This window comes from Camelina sativa, chromosome 7 (genome assembly GCF_000633955.1).
Source record: "Camelina sativa cultivar DH55 chromosome 7, Cs, whole genome shotgun sequence".
In the NCBI taxonomy this organism is placed as follows: Eukaryota; Viridiplantae; Streptophyta; class Magnoliopsida; order Brassicales; family Brassicaceae; genus Camelina; species Camelina sativa.
In genome coordinates, this window is record NC_025691.1 from 7863270 (window position 1) to 7884774 (window position 21505).

The 21505-nt window shown below is 31.8% G+C and overlaps 4 protein-coding genes across 4 annotated transcripts; 2 read left to right on the plus strand and 2 right to left on the minus strand.

Annotated features, from left to right (window-relative positions):
• Window positions 461-1410, minus strand: LOC104700685 (lactoylglutathione lyase-like). The gene has a single exon (XM_010416223.2). It carries the CDS (start codon window positions 1352-1354, stop codon window positions 803-805), a length of 552 nt encoding a protein of 183 aa, XP_010414525.1. The 5' UTR covers window positions 1355-1410; the 3' UTR covers window positions 461-802.
• LOC104700686 lies at window positions 5115-5732 on the minus strand. The gene has a single exon (XM_010416224.1). The coding sequence runs from the start codon at window positions 5627-5629 to the stop codon at window positions 5282-5284; it is 348 nt and encodes a 115-aa protein (XP_010414526.1). The 5' UTR covers window positions 5630-5732; the 3' UTR covers window positions 5115-5281.
• Window positions 7927-8856, plus strand: LOC104704425 (glutathione S-transferase T3-like). Its single transcript, XM_010420519.1, has 2 exons — window positions 7927-8124; window positions 8248-8856. The coding sequence occupies exons 1-2, from the start codon at window positions 7927-7929 to the stop codon at window positions 8854-8856; spliced, it is 807 nt and encodes a 268-aa protein (XP_010418821.1).
• Window positions 17916-18657, plus strand: LOC104700687. Its single transcript, XM_010416225.2, has one exon. It carries the CDS (start codon window positions 18026-18028, stop codon window positions 18491-18493), a length of 468 nt encoding a protein of 155 aa, XP_010414527.1. The 5' UTR covers window positions 17916-18025; the 3' UTR covers window positions 18494-18657.

Sequence of the window (21505 nt, forward strand, 5' to 3'; positions counted from 1 at the left end):
GGTTTGTTCTATTGGATCCGATGAGGCCAAAGTGGCCTGGCCACAGATATTGAACAGATGGCGAAAGCAGTTGCTGAATTCTACTTCTACTGACTAAACTTAAGTTGTTCAGGACTTCAGGTGATCACTTCTCCTCACTCTTTTCTTTTCAAAGTTAATCAGATACTGTGCAAACAGTTTCGTAGCTTTCCCGCGTTTCTTTGTTTGTGCGAATAAATTGGTGTAAATCGCTGCCCCCACCACAGAGGCCGTTTCTAGCAGAATTTAGCCAAACTGAACCGAGCGAACCTTACAAATCCAAACCAAGCCAGTGTCTATGTACAACCTCTACGTGTAGACTTGTTTAATTTATATCGATATTCTCAACTTACTCCAAATCGAAAACATCAATGTTTATTCCAAACTTGGTTTTGTTATTGTCTTGTTGATCTAAAATGTTGTGTTTTTTTAAGATTTATGGTAAAGATTATTCAAAACTTGTTTGAGAAAAACATGAGAATTTGTTCACGTTGTAAGGAACAAACTCAAACAAACCTAACAATATAGAAAACCCAACCGAAGTAAAACCAAACTGAACAAAACTAACCAAGACGTAAAAGCAAAGCTAAAAGAATTCTGGTTTGAGTTCTGAAAAAGTTTTATTAAAACCGAACCCAAACCGAATTGGAACAAAAACCAAAATGACTTGCCTACTAGCAGCACTCATGGTTGGAAAGATTTCGCGTCCCAAACAAACATTTTTAAACTAATAGAGTCGTGCTTAGCACAAACACAGGACTAAGTAGAGACGAAACGAGTAGTATTAAGAATTGGGCTGGGGCATTTTACGGTCGGATGAGCCATTGAGGGCAACTGGAGGTGCGTGTCGGTCTTCTGGGAGGTGTATGGCGTCTGCTGAATGGCGTGGGACAAGCTCGAGATTCTCACAGTTGCAAATCTCCACCATAAAGCCATCGGGGTCGTTGAAGAAGAGCTGGTCGATGGCTGCATCTTTCTGGTCACCCACCGTCCTCTTGATGTACTTCACATTCACTTCCTTAAGCCTCTTTTCCAAAGCTTCCATGTCTTCGCACTGGAAAGAGATGTGGTTATCCATCGGGTCCAAATGGTCCGTGTTGGAAGGTAACTTGTCTTCGTCCTTCACTTGCACCAAGTGGATCCCTACACCATAGTTGAAGAGCCACGCACCGTCGAAGTCTAACGCCGCTGGACGCTCTATCTCCACGAACCCTAACACCTTCGTGTAGAACTCCAAAGACTTTTTAACGTCTTTGCAAAGCCTTGATACATGGTTCAACGCCATTAAAGGCGGCTTCGAGTTTGATACATCATCACCTTTCTTCTTCTTCTCCATAAGATTTCGACGAGACGCAGCTTTTTTTACTTCGTCTAGAAGAAAGTTGATAGTAGTACCTTAAAAACGGGAGCGGCGAGGACTAATTGAAGGACACGTGACGGACGCCTGAATAGGGAGCTTGCATGTATGAACACACATATCGCTCACGTGTCACTCTTCACACACCTTCGCATCATTTTTCTATTGGGCATATATGTTAGGTCCAAACCGTAGCAGAGGGACGATGTCTAGCGGCAACACTTATCTTATCTACCCACTCTATTACAAGTGTGGCTACAGAGCGGGTATTAGTATGTGAAGAAACGAGTTTTTTTTAATTTTGCTTTTGTGTTAATACTTAATACTAATCATCATTATAACTAAAACATAAAGTTAAGAATAAAAACACTGTTTTGTGACATTATAAGTGATTACGATACTTGCTTTTCACTTATTTGTTCAAATGAATCTTTGTATACTATTCATGATACGTTAACAAAATGTATTTATTACGTACGCATCGATATATCATCCACCTTTTACAATATACCTACGAACGTACAACCCTATATTTCTAAGTCATATTGCACGCACACAACTACATAACCAATTGCATAAAAGTTTGTACACAAGAAGGTAGACGTAAAAGCGATAATTTTGTCTTCAATAATGTTGTTTCCACAAATGGACAAAGTGTCAAAATTCATCCCTTTTTTTCTTTCAACAGTTAATTTTACAAAGTGTTTTCAATCCACACTTTTAAAATATAATTTCAAATTCTGATCTTCATGAAGTTTGGATTTATTTTGTTGAAACATCATATTTTACAAAGTTTCTATATATTTCCTAAAAATTATTCTAAAATTAACCATTAATATATAATTTACCTAAGTATGAAATGTTTCAACCGTTATAAGATATATATATAACCCGCATTACACCGCGAGACTAAATTTTTGTTTTAAAAAGTTAAATGTTATTGTTAGTAGACTTACTATATATATGGATAATGTTTTGTATTTATACAACCATTATACCTATATATTATGAGTGTACAATGATTATGTTTGAGTTTTACCGTTTTAAAATATATAAACTATATCATAGAGTTTATTAAGTATTAATTTCGTAGATATATATATTTGAATTTTGAGTTAATAGTATTTAAATTGTAAATTATATTGTTAAATTTAAATATGTCAGTAAAAGATAATTTGGGTTTGTAATTTTGTTTGTTTCATAAATAAATAATGTAACACTTTAATATATATATATTTTTCTTGTGCAATGAAAATAAAAGTGGTGACAATTTTTTTTCATAATAATTATACTTTGAAAATAAAACATAAAAAAACAGTCCTTTGAAAGAATGGAATAAAAACACTACATACTTTAAGACATATATTTTGTTTCTTTTTTTTTTGTATAAAATGGAATTAATATGATTGCAAGGATGATAACGCTGTTTCAAATATTTGAAAACCAAATCCTTCTTCACTGAAGAATGAATTTTTGTACCCTGAAATGAATAATGAAAAAGTATATTAGTAGTCGGAATTAATAGGCAAAACTTCACCATTTGTAAAAATAGATAAAAAGCGATCTAACTACATCATCAGACAAAATTATCTCGAGAGTTTCACCAGTAGCTTGCATGTACAGACAGCCACGAATGGAGGATCTTCACTTGAACCCTCCAAAGACAAAAATAACAATCATTGTGAAGAGAACGAAGGTGATTTTAATGGGTTTAACTTCTAAGTAAGCTTTTGTGTTTTTTTTGTTGGTGATGCTAATTGGTGTGTAGGCGTAGAGTATTTATAAGATAATCCTTATAATCATTCGATGCCAAAAATCCCGGCTTTAGCAACTAATTAGGTATATAATCTTTCTAATCACTTTGGCCAAAAAAATTATTTTAAGGAATATTCGACTATTTGGCATTTATCATTGTTTATATATTTCGATTTTGACATATCAGATGGAAATATCTTCGTAATTGAATGTGGTGATTGGTGAGTAATTAGATGGAAGGAGATATCTTGTAAAATCTGTTTTGGAAATATATTAAATCTAATCAATTAGTTTGTTTTTCTAAAAATCATTTTGTAAAAGAGAAAGAAAAGCCGAGATCTCGGCTAGGAGATCTTACACTCGATAATTAATTATGTGAATATAGAGTTAATGTACAAATTTCTGTTAAAGGTAAATTTTGGTTGTTAAACATTTTAGATTAAATATTAAATATGAAATATTAAACACAATGGCATTTCTTGTAAATAAGTTCCAACTTCAGGATTTATTTCATAAATGTCTCCAAAAAAAAATATATATATATATATATATATATATATATGTGTGTGATTCTAGATGACACTAAACTAGACTAGAGTTGACAAAAAAAACTAAATTAGTTTGTTTAGTTTTCTATTAATATGTTTAATATATTTTTTTATAGGTTAATCTAGATTAACATTTTTGAAGTACATTTTGGTTTATGCCCTTTAATTGTTAATTAATTTTTTTTTACAACATTAACCCCTAAAACAATTCTATAAATAACATTGAAGAGAAACTCAAATACTAAACTTTCTTAAATTGACCAACATTTGTTACATTTATTGCCATAAAATCTTAACAACATCTATACATTTCGATTTTTCCAAAAACAACTCTACCCATTAAAGTTTTAACTCATTAAATCTCCAAAACTATTTGTATGGATGCTAGAATCTCTCAAATTTAAATGATATACAACAGATTTTCTATAACAAAATATTACAATATCCATAATTATATTAACATTAATAAATTTCCTAAACCGAAAATCCAATTATAAAATATCACATTAAACATGTTGAAAACCCCCATATAATTTGGTTTTTTTTTTTTGAGGAATTACCAAAAAAATTAAAATTCTATTAATTATCATAAACTATATATATTGACATGGAAAAATTATAAACTATATAAGTATGCTAATTTGGTAAAACAATTAACATAATTAAACTTGATAAACAAACTTATTTTGATTATTTTTTACGCAAAAATTTATTTTGATTTTGGTGAGACGGGTTGGCATTAATCCTATATAGGGAGTTAAGTGGAATTGTTTTTTTTTTAAAACACTTTTAGATGTTTACCAGGAGATAAATGTATTACTAGACTATACATATACCACACGGGTTAAGACCTTGAAAACACTACAAAAATCCTATACTTTGAATACTTATATCAAATATCTGTAAAATTTTATATTTTTTAAATTAATTAAACAATAATAAAATAACAAATAAATACAATATAAATTTTAAATTTTTAAAATTAAAAATATTGTCCCGTTGGTGTACTGCGGGTTAAATCCTAGTATGGTCAATTAAAGAATTGAGAGCCTATATAGTATTCTACTATTAGATCTGATAATGGTAATGCAATAAACATGGTTATGGCTAGGGAGGGTCATTTGGACTAGTATAAGTATAATAAAAATGAGGGCCTTTTCAATCTAGTTTTTTTTTTTCTTCATTTGGTTCTGAAACGATACAAAATATTGAAAATGGTATTTAAAAAAGTCTTAAGACATAATAATCCCCTTCTTTTTCTCAAGAAAATCGTCAACCAAACTTTTGTACTCGAGGTTTCTAACCAAACTCTTTCTATAGATGTAATCGGATTCAAATCTATAACATAGACTAGAGTTACACACTTTAACCAATACGCTAAACCAAACTTTTAACTAAAGTGGGTTTCCAAAAGTTTGATATATTTTGGGAGTCTGAGGCTAAAAGCCACAAATTTAACCCTTCAAACACGGCCCTGATGGTAAACAGTAAAAATACTCTGCTATTAACCACTGCAGATGGATATTTAGATACAAGCTTCTAGTAAAGGGAAAGCAAAAGCACACATTAAAACTCAAAGTCTAGCTATATGCCCTATCATGGTTCACATCATCACAGCAAACGCAAGTCCAAAGATGATCCCAACCACACCACCAGCTCCTATTCCGCTTTTAGAACCAACTGACATTGATGCTACCTCGCTTTCTTGTGCTTTAGCTGAAGCTCCTTGAACCTTTGCAGCCACGGGGAGAGGCGAGCAGCCGGATTCTGCGCAAGGGTCAAAAGTGGCATCAGTGTTTTTTGGCTGCGCGTGAAAGAAGTCAAATGCAGAAGGTGAAAATGCCACTGGAGTCTCGTAAGCCAATCCGTGAGGAGCTCGGTCTTGCGCTAAGGCGAAGTTTGTGAAGATTAGAGAAGAAAAGAAGAAGAGGAGGCAAGTTTTTGAAGTCATTTCTCTAAGTCAGCTTGCGTTGGTTTCTTGAAAGTTGTAAGTTTGAGCAGGTGGTGGAGCTAGTGTAGTGTGTTTTGTTGAGACTTTGAGGAGAAGGTTGGTAGCTAATTTATAAGGTGATGTGAAATAAAGTGGTTGTTGTTGCTTGGGATTAATTAAAAATCGGGTGGTGAAAAAGATAAAAAGACATTTACAGATGGGAACAATATGATTTCTCATGATTTCTCTACCTTTTCCCAACATATATTTTTCCTTTTTTCTGCTTCTATGGTCCTGGAATCTTTTTGGCTCACTGAAACCCCAAAGGTCTTCAGATTTTGCTAAACCAATTTTGGTTTTGACGAGCTTGAAAACTAGTGGTGGACAAAAAACATCAAAATAAATTTATCTATCCGAACTTATTAAGTAATTTAAACATCTGTGATATAATTCAAATTAACTTTAATCCAAAACTTGAACCGAACTCTTGGACCTTCCCTATCGGGGGTTCATAGGGGTTCATAGATAGAGTTCTTAAAGTTTTGGTTCCAAAAAATTAATCAGAAATGAAAATAAACTGTAAGATCTCCCCTTATATAAGAGACTCAAAGTTGGTTTAAGGGGCGCTACGTGTGAGCGTTTTGTTGGATGAGAGAAAAATATGAAAGAAGAATTTTTTTTTGCATAATCGATTTTTTCATTTTTCCTTTCTCTCTCTCTCTCTTTCTCTATCGAGAGAGATGCGATTTAAACCGACTCGAAGAATTTGGGATCAGAAGAAGAATTTGGAATCAGAAGCTTGAAGGTTTTGAATCGGAGAACTTGGAATCAGAGGAAGGGATGAAGCAGGGAGTGGAGAGAAAGAAATAAGTAGCGAAGGCGATTTGGAAGCAATCGCGAAAGAAAGAATCGACTAATAGTTGGAGATGGATGCGGTTTGAATTTGGAGTCGATTAAATCGGAAGAGAGATTGATTCAATTCGAATTAGAAAGGTAAGTTTCTTAGTACAATTGTTTGAAATCGGAAATTGTTTTATGATTAGGGTTCTTTGATTTTGGATCGGAAATGAGGGTTATTTGAAGTTTGTTGGAAAATTAGGGGTTTTGTTGTGCATGTGTCCCAAATAGATCATTTTATTTGATATTGTTAGTGGCGAATACCAAATCTCGCTGAAGGTCACATTCTCACATTAGGTTCTTCGTCTTAGCATTATTTGGAAGAATTAGTAACTCTGGAAGACAAATAGATAAAAGAATTTAGAGAAGTTATCATAGTGTGTTGATGCTTGGTGCATCTAATAAGTCTCTTGTTGTTCCTTATAATTTTGTTTCCGGTTAATTATTATCCATTGTCACTATCAATTTGATCTCTGGACTCTATTTTATTACCTCTTATTAGGAAGAAAGGCTGAGAAACATTAAGCGAAGAATAGAAATAAAAGGGTGAGAAACATTAAGCGAAGAATAGAAATCCCATTTGATGGATGTCGAATGGAGCATAAGGTAAGTGTGTTCTCATGGACTCTCTCTCTTTGTTTGCTTGATTCTGTATATGTGAATTCCGTATATGCAATGTATATGGTGATGCCATCTATAGTTCACATCTACACATATTTGAGTTATGTCATGCCCCTAATTCATAAAAAATGAATTTATACATAGTGGGATTATTATCTCTTCTGACTCGCTATGATTCTAACAAGATTAAATGTTTCGTTATGACAGGATGGAACAAGAGCCGAATGAGAATATCCTTTTGCGGTGGCTGGCATCAATTTCTCATTCATGTTGGCACAATCAGGTAAAAGAAAAGTTCAAGATGAATATGTTTAGGGTATTTTAGTTAAGTAGTCATACTTGTTTTCCATTGTAACTCTTTTCTTTTCTTTTTATTCATTCTTTAACAGCAAAAATAATTCAAGATGAGTCGAGTGTGTGATTGAAGCTACCTCTTAGGCCATCAGTGAAGGTAATTTACTATCCTTCTCTTTTTTAATTTATTTGGTGTTAGTTTAGGTATGAGTCCATTGAGTGATTGATGTCATTGCTTTTGTTTGGTGGTTGATGTCATTAATACGTTTGATGTGGGTTACTTTGTGTTAAATGTGTTATTAGTTGCTGGTTTGTGTTAGGTAAACACTTAATTGCTTTAACACAACTGATTCCTTTTATTTAACACAACTCATTCCTTTTCATAGTAAAAACACATAACCCTTTAGCAAATCTCTTAACAAAACCCTTTAACAAAACCTGTTGCTTTTCTTTAACACAACCGATTCATTTCCTTTTAACACACACACTTGTTCTTGATCACGGATATGGATTCAAATGACTCCATGAATCCATATCATCCCTCCTCTAGCTATATGAACCTGTTGCACAGTCAACTTGATAACCAAAACCTTGAATACACTCATCTTGATAGTCCAATTTCTGAAATTCCATCTGAACCTCCATCCCCTCAAGAAAATCGCAAGTCAAGAAAAGCATGGTTACCAACAGATGATATCATGTTGGTAAGCGCTTGGCTCAATACTAGCAAGGATCCGGTCACTTCCAATGAGCAAAGACGTGGAGCCTTTTGGGGGAAGATAACCGATTAATTTCACTCCTGTCTGGATTCTGTTGGTCGACCCAAGAGAGAGGCGAGTCAATGTAAGCAGAGGTGGGGGAGGATAAGCGACTTGGTGTGCAAGTTTGTTGGCTGTTACGAGGCTGCGACTAGGGAGAAGTCTAGTGGACAGAATGAAGATGATGTGATTTTGTTAGCACATCAGATTTACTTTAATGATCATGGACAGAAGTTTACCCTTGAGCATGCATGGCTTCACTTAAGATACGATAAAAAATGGTGTGCCTCCATCAGTAAAGGTAATGGAGTGAAAAGGGGAAGAGTGAATATTGATGGGTCTGAACAGGATGCACACCAACCGATTGATGTGGATGAATCATTGCCCCGTCCTCCTGGTGTTAAGGCTGCCAAGGAGAAGTCCAAAAAATCCTCTAACACCCAACCGATTGATGTGGAGGAAGATGGGAAAGCTTACTTGGAGTTTCAGTTGGAGCGTGTGTCGAGGATGTATGAGATGAAGCAGAAGGATTTCGAGTTGAAAGAGAGGGAGTTTGCTATGAAGAAGGAGTATATCAAGCATGTGATGCTTGATAATCTGACTGCTAAAAAGGATTCACTAACTGAATCAGAAAAAGCTCTTAAGGATAAGCTAATTGATGACATGATGTCATCTTGATGAATTGTCAAAAGATGTTTCCTTGTGTTTTTTGTTATAACTATGTTATTAATCAGTTTGTTTGTGTTTATGTATTTGTTATAACTATGTTTTAATCAGTTTGTTTATGTTTGTGTATTTGGAATGATTATAAATCGGGTCAGTTATGATACATGGGATGCATAAACAATCAGTTTGTTTATGTTTGTGTACTTGGATGTATTTGTTATTAATCAGTTTGTTTATGATACATGGGATGCTTTATTAATCGGTTATGTTTTTGTACTTTGGATGTATTATTAATCAGTTTGTTATGTTAATGCAGGTCAACAAGAGGAAGCCGTGTTTGTACAGGATGAACCAAAATTCACACCAGAACCCGTGACACCAAAAGAAGCCGTGTTTGTACAAGTAGACACCAATTTTTTTGGTGACACCCAAAGCAACTCCAGCCCCGTGACACCAATTTTTTTGTATTGTAGTACTCTACCACATGTTTGTCTACCATTTTAGACCACATATGTATCCAATGTTTGTGTACCACAAAATTGTATTCTTACTTTGACAACACAATTTCTTATATAATGGCAGAAGCAAGCACAAAAAAATATTCACACCAAACACTACTCCTTCTCAATATTCACACCAAACACCAAAATATAAAACACCTTTCCTTTCTTTACAAATTCTCTTCAAATGGCTTCTTCTTCCCACAATGATGTTGATGACATAATTGATGAATGTTATAATCAAACATGTGATCAAATCAGCAACCAAGTTTGACAAAATCTTATGGCTCCACCAGTTCAACAAAAACGACCAGCTAAACCAAGAAAAAAGCGAGTTTACATTGAAAGAAATCGAGAAGTCGGTCATGAGCACTTGTGGAATGATTATTTCAGTGAGAATGCAACATACACTCCCCAAATTTTCCGACACCGTTTTAGAATGAACAAGGCATTATTCATTCGTATTGTTGAACGACTCGCAAATGAAGTACCATATTTTCAACAAAGAAGAGATGCTACCGGAAGGTTGGGTCTGTCTACATTGCAAAAGTGTACAGCAGCAATTCGTATGATGGCATATGGTTCTGCAGCTGATGCGTTTGACGAATACCTCCGACTACCCGATTTATAATCATTCCATATGGTTCTTGGACAATTTTACAGATTCAATCGTAAATTTATTTGGAGATGAGTACTTGAGAAGACCCACACCAGCAGATCTTCAGAGACTACTCGACATTGGCGAGTATCGCGGATTTCCCGGCATGATAGGAAGCATCGATTGTATGCATTGGGACTGGAAGAATTGTCCCACCGCATGGAAAGGTCAATACACTCGTGGATCTGGAAAGCCCACAATCATTTTAGAGGCGGTGGCTTCGTATGATCTCTGGATCTGGCATGCTTTCTTTGGACTACCAAGTACATTAAACGATATCAATGTTCTTGATCGATCTCCAGTCTTTGATGATATTTTGCATGGTCGAGCTCCTAAAGTTAAATATAGTATCAACGGACATGAGTATAACTTGGCTTACTATCTGACGGATGGTATTTATCCAAAATGGTCTACTTTTATCCAATTTATTCCACTGCCACAAACTCCAAAAGCCTCTTTATTTGCAAGACAACAAGAAGCTGTGCGTAAAGATGTAGAGCGTGCTTTTGGAGTTTTGCAGGCTCGATTTGCCATAGTCAAAAAACCCGGCTCTTATTTGGGATAAGGTAAAAATTGGGAAAATAATGAGAGCGTGTATCATACTGCACAATATGATAGTAGAGGACAAACGAGATGGGTACACTCTGTTTGATGAAACTGAATTCGCACAATTGGAGTCAAATAGAGCTTCAGAAGTTGACTACACGCTTCCAACAACCAGGCCTTCATGTGTCTCTACTATGCTCAAACTTCGAAAGGATGTTCGTGATCGAGAAAAAAATAAATGCTTGCAAGATGATTTGGTTGAGAATATTTGGGCAAAATTTGGAGCAAATCAGTATTAGAATTAGTTATTCTCTCCATTTATGAATTGCACTTCTATTGTAATATGTATTAATGTTTTGATTATGTTTTGTATGTTTGAAAATTAATTAAAATGTAATATTTTCTTATTTTATAAAATCTTAAATATTTACACATTTATACCACTTCTATTCTATTTAAAATTTTTAAATTTAAAAAATTAATATTTTAAAAAATAAGAGACCCAAAATTAGAACCTACCGATAATTGATAAAATTTTAACTAAGAGATCATGGATTCTTATATTCAAAATCAAACAAAATTAATTCATAAAAAAATTAAAACCCCTCCCTAAGAACTTACCGATATTGTTGCTCTTAAGTCTCTAACCCAAACCAAACCAAGCCACAAAACAATCGGAAATAAAATTTTGTTATTATTTGATGTTATTTTCCAGATCCAAAAAAAAACAAATGCCACAAAGACTGGTTTTACGAAGGTTTGCTGAGTTATACTTCGCCTAAATATTTGCAAATTAGTAAATATGAGTAGATCTGGTCCCATAATACTTAATCACTACCTTTAGTTGTTACTTGTTAATTACCATCCTAAAACTATTAAGGCATAATTAGGACGTAGTAGATGAGAAGTAGGAACCATCATTAAACTTTAGCATCCTATAATTAAATTCAAGTTCGTCTTCCCTTAAAGGATCAGCAACAATAGATATATATAACTTTTAATATTCAAACAGAGTTATATGTGAGTGAGTGTAATAATAACACACCTGCATTGAAACACAACATCGATCTCTAATCTATTAATGGCACAAGAGGGGTCAGGCATGCATCTCTTCCCTTCACGCTTTCTATTTTTGATTGTGAGTTTGATGCACGAGATTGAATCTTGTATCTTACGTTTTATTTCATTAGGTATGTTAAGAATATTGGTTTAATTATATTAAGGACAGTACTTAAGTTCACCCCTAGGGGTGAATCTTTTCGTTCACCCTTTACAAAATAAGTAAATAAAATCTGTATACGTTATTATAAAATTAGAAACTTAAACCGCTTTTTTATAAACTCAAACTGATATATAATTTCGTTTTAATTGTAAAATATAAACCTTAATCATCTCATTTGTAAACCCAAACCGACATATAATTCAGTTCTAATTGTAAAATCTAAACCCTAACCATCTCATTTGTAAACCCAAACCGACATATAATTCCGTTCTAATTGTAAAATCTAAACTCTAACCATCTCATTTGTAAATCCAAATCGACATATAATTTTGTTCTAATTGTAAAATTTAAACCATAACCACCTCATTGTAAACCCAAACTGATATATAATTTCGTTTTAATTATAAAATCTAAACCTTAATTCTCATTTGTAAACCCTAACCAATATATAACATCGTTTAATTGTAAAATTTAAACAAGCGAATATTTAACTTTCTTTAAATAAAAGTATACAGAATTTGTTTTTTTTAATTTGTTTTACTTTTAATTTAATTTTAATTTATTTTTAAATAAAATATTAGATATAACATTCTGATTGGTTGAAAAGGGGTGTGAATACAAAAGTTCACCCTTACGGGTGAACCTAAATATTTTTCTCATATTAATATTGTTTGTTATGCGTTTTTATGAAATAATCACCCTAAAAAAGGTCTCAGATTCTCATTTGTATCCTCCTGATTGGGAATATATTACTATGCACATAATGCACTGATTACATATCATGTTGTTGTTGTTGTTTTAATATTGTCAACTTTAATAATTTATATTAAACTCTAAATTGGGAAACCAAACCTCGGAGACAAAGTTGCTGGAATTTTTTAGAGCAAGTAAACATTGCCACCTCTGCATATCCTTAAACATATGAGTTCAAACTCCACATTTTCACTATATTGAGATTTTGCAAAACAATTCGACATTATCAGAAGAATTGGCATTTACCATGTATAAATTTGTAACAAAAATACAATTGGGTTCCGTTTTCATTAGCCGCGTCATCAGTTTCATATAGTATTTGTTTCTTTTAAATATTGTATTGATTCATTTTTACGTCCATCAACCTGAGTGTATAGATTAGGGACTATTGATTAATTGATAACCTCTTCTAATTTTTATTAATTGTTTCATGCAGTTTCATGTGTGAAAAGATAGTTTGAGGGGTTGTTATAACTATTAAGGGTTTTGATTGGTTTCACATGTACCACCATAAGGTCCATAACGTGACTTTTCTCTTCAGCTTTCACTGTTCACACTTCACAGGATTTGTTCTCTCGTCCGTTAAAAGACATCTAAGATTGAATTTGAAGTTTCCCATTACTCACGTGAGAGCTCGCGTGATTTTTGTTCAAATCAAAACACTAGCAGAAGTTTTTTAATTAATTCATAGGCCAATATAGCGATGTGGTTTTGAAGACGATAGGTTGGTTGAATTTGTTTAAATTTAACATTTAACAATGTTTAGTGAATAAGATTCAATTGAAGGTAATGGTTTAGAAAATTCACCAAGCTAAAATCCTAACGTAAACAAAAATAAGATAACTCATTCATGTGGAAAAGAAGACGAAACATGGGCTTTCTCCTAGCCCTCGCCTCCGTTTGCTTTCTGTCCATGTAGCCATAGTTAGTGGCAGGGCCGGTCCAAACGGTTTCGAAGGCTTTAAGCGAACTGTAAAACATTATTTTCATATATGACATCAAAATTTTGTTTACATTTAAGTAATATCATGTATGAAAAAGAAAAAAAATTACAGACCAATATGATTTTAATCACATAAAATAGAAATATTAATTACCAAATTTATATAAAAAAGTGTGATTGTTGGAATTGAGGAATGATAATTTGACAGAGAAAATTGATATACTTATTAGTAAAATGATGATCATTTGACTGGAAAAAAATTTAGCTTAATACTTGGAATTTCAAGAAATTAGGATAATAAATAAAATAAATTAGAAATTTTTTAAAGTCAGGATGAAAGGTACTTGCAGAAAAATCGGTACAATAAAACTTTTATGTTGTCGTAAACGAAATATTTATATTAGATGATGATTTTTTAAATTAGAAGCACTTGTAGAAAAATCAATACAATAAAACTTTTAAGAGTTTCTGCAGCAATAACACCTCAGTTTTGGAGTGTTTTAAGAGTGATACATCATTAAAATCGTCATATAATATAAACATTTCATTTACGACAACTCATATTTTTCAACCAATAATAATAATTTTTTGTTCTACATCAGTGTTTATGGATTTTAAGAAACTGAAACATCATTTAAATGATATAAGTTATAACCAATCAAATTATAAGAAATAATAAATATCATATCAATATTTTCTACAAAACAAATGTTAAAAATTATACCTTAAATTTAAACTAGATTAAAAAATTATTTACAATTTTTAAAAATATAATAATATTAACCTAGTATAATAATCATTGTATGTCATATCATTGCATAATACTCCTCTGTCCCAGTATATAAAATCTTTTAGACTTTTCTATTTGTTATATTTTTAAAGTTTTTTCAAGTTTCTATGCACTTTTTAACATTAACATAATATTTTTGACTATTTAAATTATACATGCTTTGGTTGAATTTTGTTAATAATAAAACATTTATTGTTTCTTAATCTTTGTGTTTATACCTTATACTTTTTAGCCAAAAACTCTTAATAATATAACAGAGAGAGTAACTATTTAAAATAATTAAAATGATCTCGAATTTGGGTCAAACTAGATCCTTTTAATTCGGAATTTAAGGTGGGTGATAGCTTAAATTAGATTTTTAAAAAATATTTAAAGACATCTAACTTATATAGATATAACTTACTTCCTTCTTGCTTTTCAATTTCAAAAAAAGAAATCAATTTTATCATCTAGGATGAGCAAACACAATCAACTCTCATTCACAATTCTGATTATCTTCACCATTCTTGTGATAGGTTTATACTTACATTTAGAAAAAAATTAATCTATTATATATAATAATTGTTTGAGAAAAAATTAATTTGTCATAATCCAGTTGACAGACAAAAGAGTTTTACTTAACATTATTCTTTAAAATACCAATTCGCTTATGCTATATGCTCTATGAATATGTGTCAAACCTTCTTCTGTTCAAAACATAATTCCATAATATAAGGTTTGGCTCCTTTTAGGCCAAATTCATACCATGGCTAGACCTATATACCACATTGATACCTAAATATTTTGTTTTGAAATTCTCTGCTTTATAAAGTCTTATTATATTATTGAGAATTATTGTGACATGAACTGATCTCACAACATATTATTTATTTTTCTTCAATAATTGTTCTCTTTTTGTAATATGGTAAACAACTATTTTAAGATAGATATTTCATAAATTCTGATGTTATGTAGTTTTTGATGTAAATTTATATAATTTAAAAAAAAAACATTTCTGCATATAAACTAGAAGTTAATAACTTATACCGTCCCTACAGGCCCGGCTCAAATATTTTCTGGACTCTGAACTAAAAAAATTTTGGACCCTATTTCTCATGTTAAAAAAAAAAAAAAAAAAATGGACCCTAAAATCAAAAGAAAAAACCCAAAAATTAAATGGATCCTATGCATTTGCACCCCCAGCATATGCATAGAGCCGGGCCTGCGTCCCTACGATACTTTTTCAACACAGATCTTTTTATGGATACAAAACAAAACTTTTGGATATATATATCCTCTTAAATACTGAAATTAAGATATAACGTTTGAAACAATATTGTTGTTATTGTAGGAGTGGTGGGAGACGTGAGCCAAGGAAGAAAACGTCAGTGTCACAAGACCTATCCGTTCCAGAATTGTGTAACCAGTAAGTGCATAGATATGTGTATAAAGAAGTATAAGAAGGCGGGCGCTATTTGCACAAGATCGAATGAATCAGTTCAAGGAGTAAATCAGTGTAGATGTCTTTTTCATTGCCGCTCTTAAATTATTTTCATATTACAATAAATTCTGAAGTAATTCCTAATCAATTAGAGCCATGTAATAAAAGTAACTTAACTTGTTGTGCCTTCTAGCTTAAACATTTATATTATGTTCACTATATATAAATAGTTTCCAATACTGGTAAAAGGCGTTACGAAAATGCGCTCTCCAATAATCAATTAACTTAGATGATGCAAATTATTTCTTCGAATTGACATGTCTCCCTATTGATTTAAGATTTCTATAGATCATTTATGAGTGTTGCTTTTGAAAAAAAGAGAAATTTTGAAAATTCTATATAGACCTAAACGGGCTAGTACTCAAACGAGTTGGGCCTATTGCAATAGTCAGAAGCATTAATACACGCATTTGATTAACATGTGCTCTCTTTTTTCTTCACGTAGAGAGCTACTACGCACACCCTTGCCGTTACCCCGACGAATTATTTTGTCTTTTATTTTTTTTTTTTTTCCAAAAAGTTCCTTTTATAAATCAAACCATATCTTCATCCATACATGGAGATGGAGAGACCATTTTGGAGATTCAAAGTTATTACAGCAAAGACAAGTAACTTTAGAAAACAACAGAAACACGATAATTATTTTGTCTTTAGTAAAGAGTTATCGAAGAATGCGAAAGGCTTTTGTAATTCGCAAAACCAGATAACGACGTCGTTCTCCACCAATTAGGTTGAAGCAATCACGTGCCCATCACACGCCATGAGTCGTACACGAAAGCTCATCTCTCCACGTGGATCACGATGATGGTATCGCCACGTGTCCTTTTGGACCGCTTTTAGAATTTGTCTTGTTTTGTCTATTTTGTCAGGTTTCGGATAAGTGAACCTGAAAACACCTCCCATCTCATCGTACAATACATTGTCCTGTCTTTTGGATTTTCAATTCTGCTGTGATGAAATTACAGTTTCATCCATGTTTACTTTACGGATTAGTGATGTGTATTCGTGAATTAGTGTCATGGTCAATTTCTCAACACGCGTAAACGTATTCTTTGTTTTCTCAATCCCTCCCTCCAAGCAATTTCAATAGTTTTTTATTTTATTATATTGTGTGGTGTGAATGTTTAATGATTTTCTTTCGATGGAAAGCTCTATACAATTTATAATGTGAACAAAAAAAAACTAACTGAGAAATGGGAACCCTAAACTAATTTAGACAATGAAATGCTTTAAGATGATTTAAATAATTGATTAGTATTACAGAAAGTTGTCGTTATTGTTGTAAAATCTAATTGATATAATATGGCCGTAGTTTTCTTTTAAATATATTTTTCAATATGATGCTTTATAATTTATAAATTATAATTTAAATTACAAACTGATTTGTACACTCCAACATTTGCAACCATTGGAATCATAAAACTATAAAATTAAGAAAGATATAAAGAAAATAATATTATTATAGATTAAATTAAACAAGAAAATCGGTACATTATCTAAATTTCATAATTAGAAATCTTAAATATTCAAACTATAAGATACATGAAATCATGTTAATTTGCCTAAAAATATTGTTTAAAGTCGTGTTAATTTGTCTAAAAGTATTGTTTGATATGATCTTAACGAGTCTGCAAAGGATTCCGGTATATATATTTAGTCTTAAAAGGAAATAATTTAAAACTTATTAAGCTGATCAATACTAATGAAAATCATCATAGACTAGGTATTAAATCTTATATACAATATCCAATATTGGATGATGAAATTACGATATCTTTTTGTTGGAAATGTCCTAAACCTCAATCTTTAGATGAAACTAATCTATCGTCCCTACAATATTTTAAAGAAAATGCTAATAAACTCTTTTCTATTATACAATTAGAATTAACACATGATTCAAATATTCACGATATTATTACAAAGAAAACAAAAATCTAATTACCCTCAAGTAAAAAAAACAAAAAAAAATTATAGGTCCTCGTGTATGACTTTGACAGTCATCGTTTCGTTTAGATAAAAACTGCAAACAAAAATGTTTTAAACTTCCACGAAAGTTCCAAGGGTATATCAGTAATTTTGTAGAAAACTGTGAGTCCATCAAGAAAATAAAATTAACACGAAGGAGGTTCAAGTCTATCCATTGACCTTTACACCAAAGCCCAGTCCTGTATTTATATATATAAAGCAACCAAAGCCGAAAGAGAAAGAATCTTAAAAACTTTTTAACTAAACCCAAAAAAATAAAAAAAGGTAAGTTCATTTCTTCTTCTTCTTCTTCTGTTTCTTGAAATGGCGACGAGTAAGTGCTACTATCAACGGCCAAGCCACCGTTTCTTCACCACCGACCAACACGTGACCGCAGCTTCAGACTTCGAGCTAGACGAATGGGATCTTTACAACACCGGTTCTGATTCAGCTCCCAGTTTCAGCTTCAGTGATCTTACGATCACTTCCGGTCGAACAGGAACTAACCGGAAAGATTCGGTTTCTGGTACAGCTGCGTCTTCGTTACCGGTCAACGTACCGGACTGGTCTAAGATTCTTGGGGAAGAGAGTCAAAGACAGAGTCAGGTTTCGAATGAGGAAGAAGAAGAAGAAGTGGAGGGAGGTGCACGGCGTGTTCCGCCGCATGAATTGCTAGCGAACCGGAGGATGGCTTCGTTCTCGGTTCATGAAGGTGCTGGGAGGACTTTGAAAGGAAGAGATCTGAGTAGGGTGCGGAATACTATTTTTAAAATTAGAGGGATCGAAGATTAAATTTATCTTTTAAAAAATTGGGAGGTTGGTTACATATAGAAAACATGAGGGACTAAAATTCGAAACATTTGTAAGAGCTATTTGGATTTATTTCGTTTTTTTTTTTACTTAAGAAGATTGTATTGAAATTTTGAGACAACAAATATGAAATTTGACTTGGTATTTCTTATATAATTTTTTTTACTTCTTCGTCAACTTATTTTTATTTTTATAGTCGTTAATTAGATTCTTCTCTCCCCCTTGGTTTATTATTTATGATGAAGAACAATATTATCGTCAACGAGAGGCAATTTACAATGACTATGATTGTTATTATTTATTGAGTGGGTTAACGAAGGATTAATAATAATTATTAGTTAATCATGTGGCTGCGGATTTGGGATTATTTGACAAATGGAGACATGGTGCGTTGTCTTTTTAATCATACAGTTCTTGGTCGGCATATGTTTCCTCTCTCTTTTATTTCTTATCAGCTAATCCAATTATTCGTAATTGTGTATATAGTATAAACACAAATCTGGTTGGTTCATTCTGGTAAATCAATATAAGAATTCGTGTGTGTATAATATTACCATATACTATATTACTACCACCTTAATTAATACCTTATGAGTAATGAAATGTTTTTCTTTAACTTTTTTCGCGTATATATTTTGTTAGGTGGAAAAAACTAATCCCTTAAATTTTTATTATATTTACGAGTAAATGAAGTAGACCAGACGATAATAATATTGGATAAATGTCTTGGATCGAGTACGCACAACATAATGTTAGGCGTTTTATGTGGATAGATCACTTGTTTGGATAAGATCGATCTGGATAACCAACTAATTAGTTACACATATTACTATAGCTTTAACGTTTCATTGACGTAACAATTACTCCATTAGGTAGATGTTCTTATTATATTTAAAACCTAGATCTTGTAATTTAAAATAACTATATATATTTACCCCCAAAAAAAAGTATTTGCTACAGTGTAAGTTATTTGCTTTTATTGTAACTAATTAAAATAGTATGTCAAATAGAAAACACAAATTTTACATTTTACAATTATATTATTTTTTGTCCAAAAAATCACTTTATATTATTTCATTACATGTTTGTAAAGTACAAATGCAAATGAAAAACATTTCGGCTATTTATTTGAGGTTTACAGTTAAGAAGTGAATTTCGATTAAAACTTTTAAAATTTTTGAGTTCATTTGAAAGAAATATATACATATATGTAATATATAATATATAAAAAAATGTTCTTACGGTATCCATATTCTTATAATATTTATTATTTTGGTTCAAGGGTTTTATTCTTATAATATCAACAAAAAGGAATATCTAAAAACAATACAAAATCCATGTTATACGTTTTAACTTGTAACACTTGTTCTATTAATGTTTTGATTGATATTGTGCAAGTTACCAAGTATTAACATTCATTTAACACATGGCACATGGCAGAGTACTATACAAGTAAAATATACAGTTAAAGCCAATGTCAAAAACGTGAACGATGTTCTCGCAGTTTCAAGCCATGTATAAGGAGATCATAAAATGAATGATTTGTGACAATCTAGTAAATATACCGATAATGGCTTCTTATAAATGTTTGAAACTTTCATTGAAAATAATCTCTGTGTTCAGATATTTTAGGTCTATATATTAAAAAAAAAAATGGATCATTTACTAGTTTTGGAATTAAAATTGTTCATATACAGTAGAATTTTAATATATAACTCGCAAGCTCATTCTTCGACATTTTCGGAAGATGACTACACCACGAGCGATGACAAAATCACTTTGGAGTACCGATGTGATGTCCTACCGGAGATTGGCTTACGCACGCTCTAACTAGTTCAAGTTTTGAAAAGTTTAAAGAAGAGTGACGACAACCACATGCTACATGCATGGGATGATATGCTATTGTTCTAAGATATAAGTGTTAGGTTATGGCTTAAGACTTAAGAGTATATATATAAAAGTTGTTAGTTGTTATTGATTTGCCTGGACCCGGATTTGTTATCAATTGATTCATATTCATTATGAGATACTTATAAAATATTTACAAACTATAACTCAGCTTGATTGAGAAATTATATCAATAACTCTTTAGGACAAATAGATTGTTTACTTGTTAGTCTTTGGCATAAACTACATAGAAAATAGGATTAACACAACTAGTTTCTCTAGAAAACATTATAAAATTAAAGAAAGTGTTTCAAGTAAACTAGGTAGAAATAATTATAATCCCTTTTGTTAAAAGTAGTAGGCCATGCATATCAAAAAACATACACGATCATGCGTTCTATTATCTACTAAATTCCCAAGAATTCATATGTTTGTTAAATATGATACTGACAAATATACGTGGCACTACAAGAAAACACACCAATTTCCCACCATGGTATTGGTAGGAAATTAGTCGGAAATAGCCTATTTCGATAAATTTTCGACCAACTTAAAATAGTTGGAATTTTCTGGTCAGAAACCAACATTTGTCAAAAAATAGTTGGAAATTATTGACGAATATATCTTGTCGGAAACTCATCGGAAATGGTGGTCAGAAATTAGTCGGAAAATTTCCGACGAAAGTTCATATAGTAGTCGGAAATTGGTCGGATATTTTCGACCATTTTCCCACCATTTTATTAAATAAATAAAAATATTTTAAAAAATATTTCTGACCAATTTCCGACAGTTTTATATTTTTATTAAAAAAAACAAAAATAAGAGTATTAGATTTAAATTTCAAATAACTAAATATTTATTATCTTCAAACGAGAAACAAAATTTAATTAGTTAAAAATGAATTAATAGATTTGCATAAATTAAAGAGGAGAAAAATGATGAAAATTAGAAAATTACTTTCAAAGTAGAGAGAAGAAGATGTTAATAGAAATTGAGTTTGGTGTGTGTTTAGATTGTGGCATTAGGTATATATAAGAAAAAATTATTTTTAAAGTAGAGAGAAGAAGATAATAGAAATTGAGTTTGGTGTGTGTTATTGTGAAATGG

Excerpts from the sequence above, each read along its gene's own strand:
- LOC104704425 (XM_010420519.1), top strand. The coding sequence starts at position 7,927 with ATGGATTCAAATGACTCCATGAATCCATATCATCCCTCCTCTAGCTAT. Across the intron at positions 8,125-8,247 it reads CAACAGATGATATCATGTTG|AGAGAGGCGAGTCAATGTAA; the intron begins GTAAGCGCTTGG and ends GGTCGACCCAAG.
- LOC104700687 (XM_010416225.2), top strand. The coding sequence starts at position 18,026 with ATGGCGACGAGTAAGTGCTACTATCAACGGCCAAGCCACCGTTTCTTC.
- LOC104700685 (XM_010416223.2), bottom strand. The coding sequence starts at position 1,354 with ATGGAGAAGAAGAAGAAAGGTGATGATGTATCAAACTCGAAGCCGCCT.
- LOC104700686 (XM_010416224.1), bottom strand. The coding sequence starts at position 5,629 with ATGACTTCAAAAACTTGCCTCCTCTTCTTCTTTTCTTCTCTAATCTTC.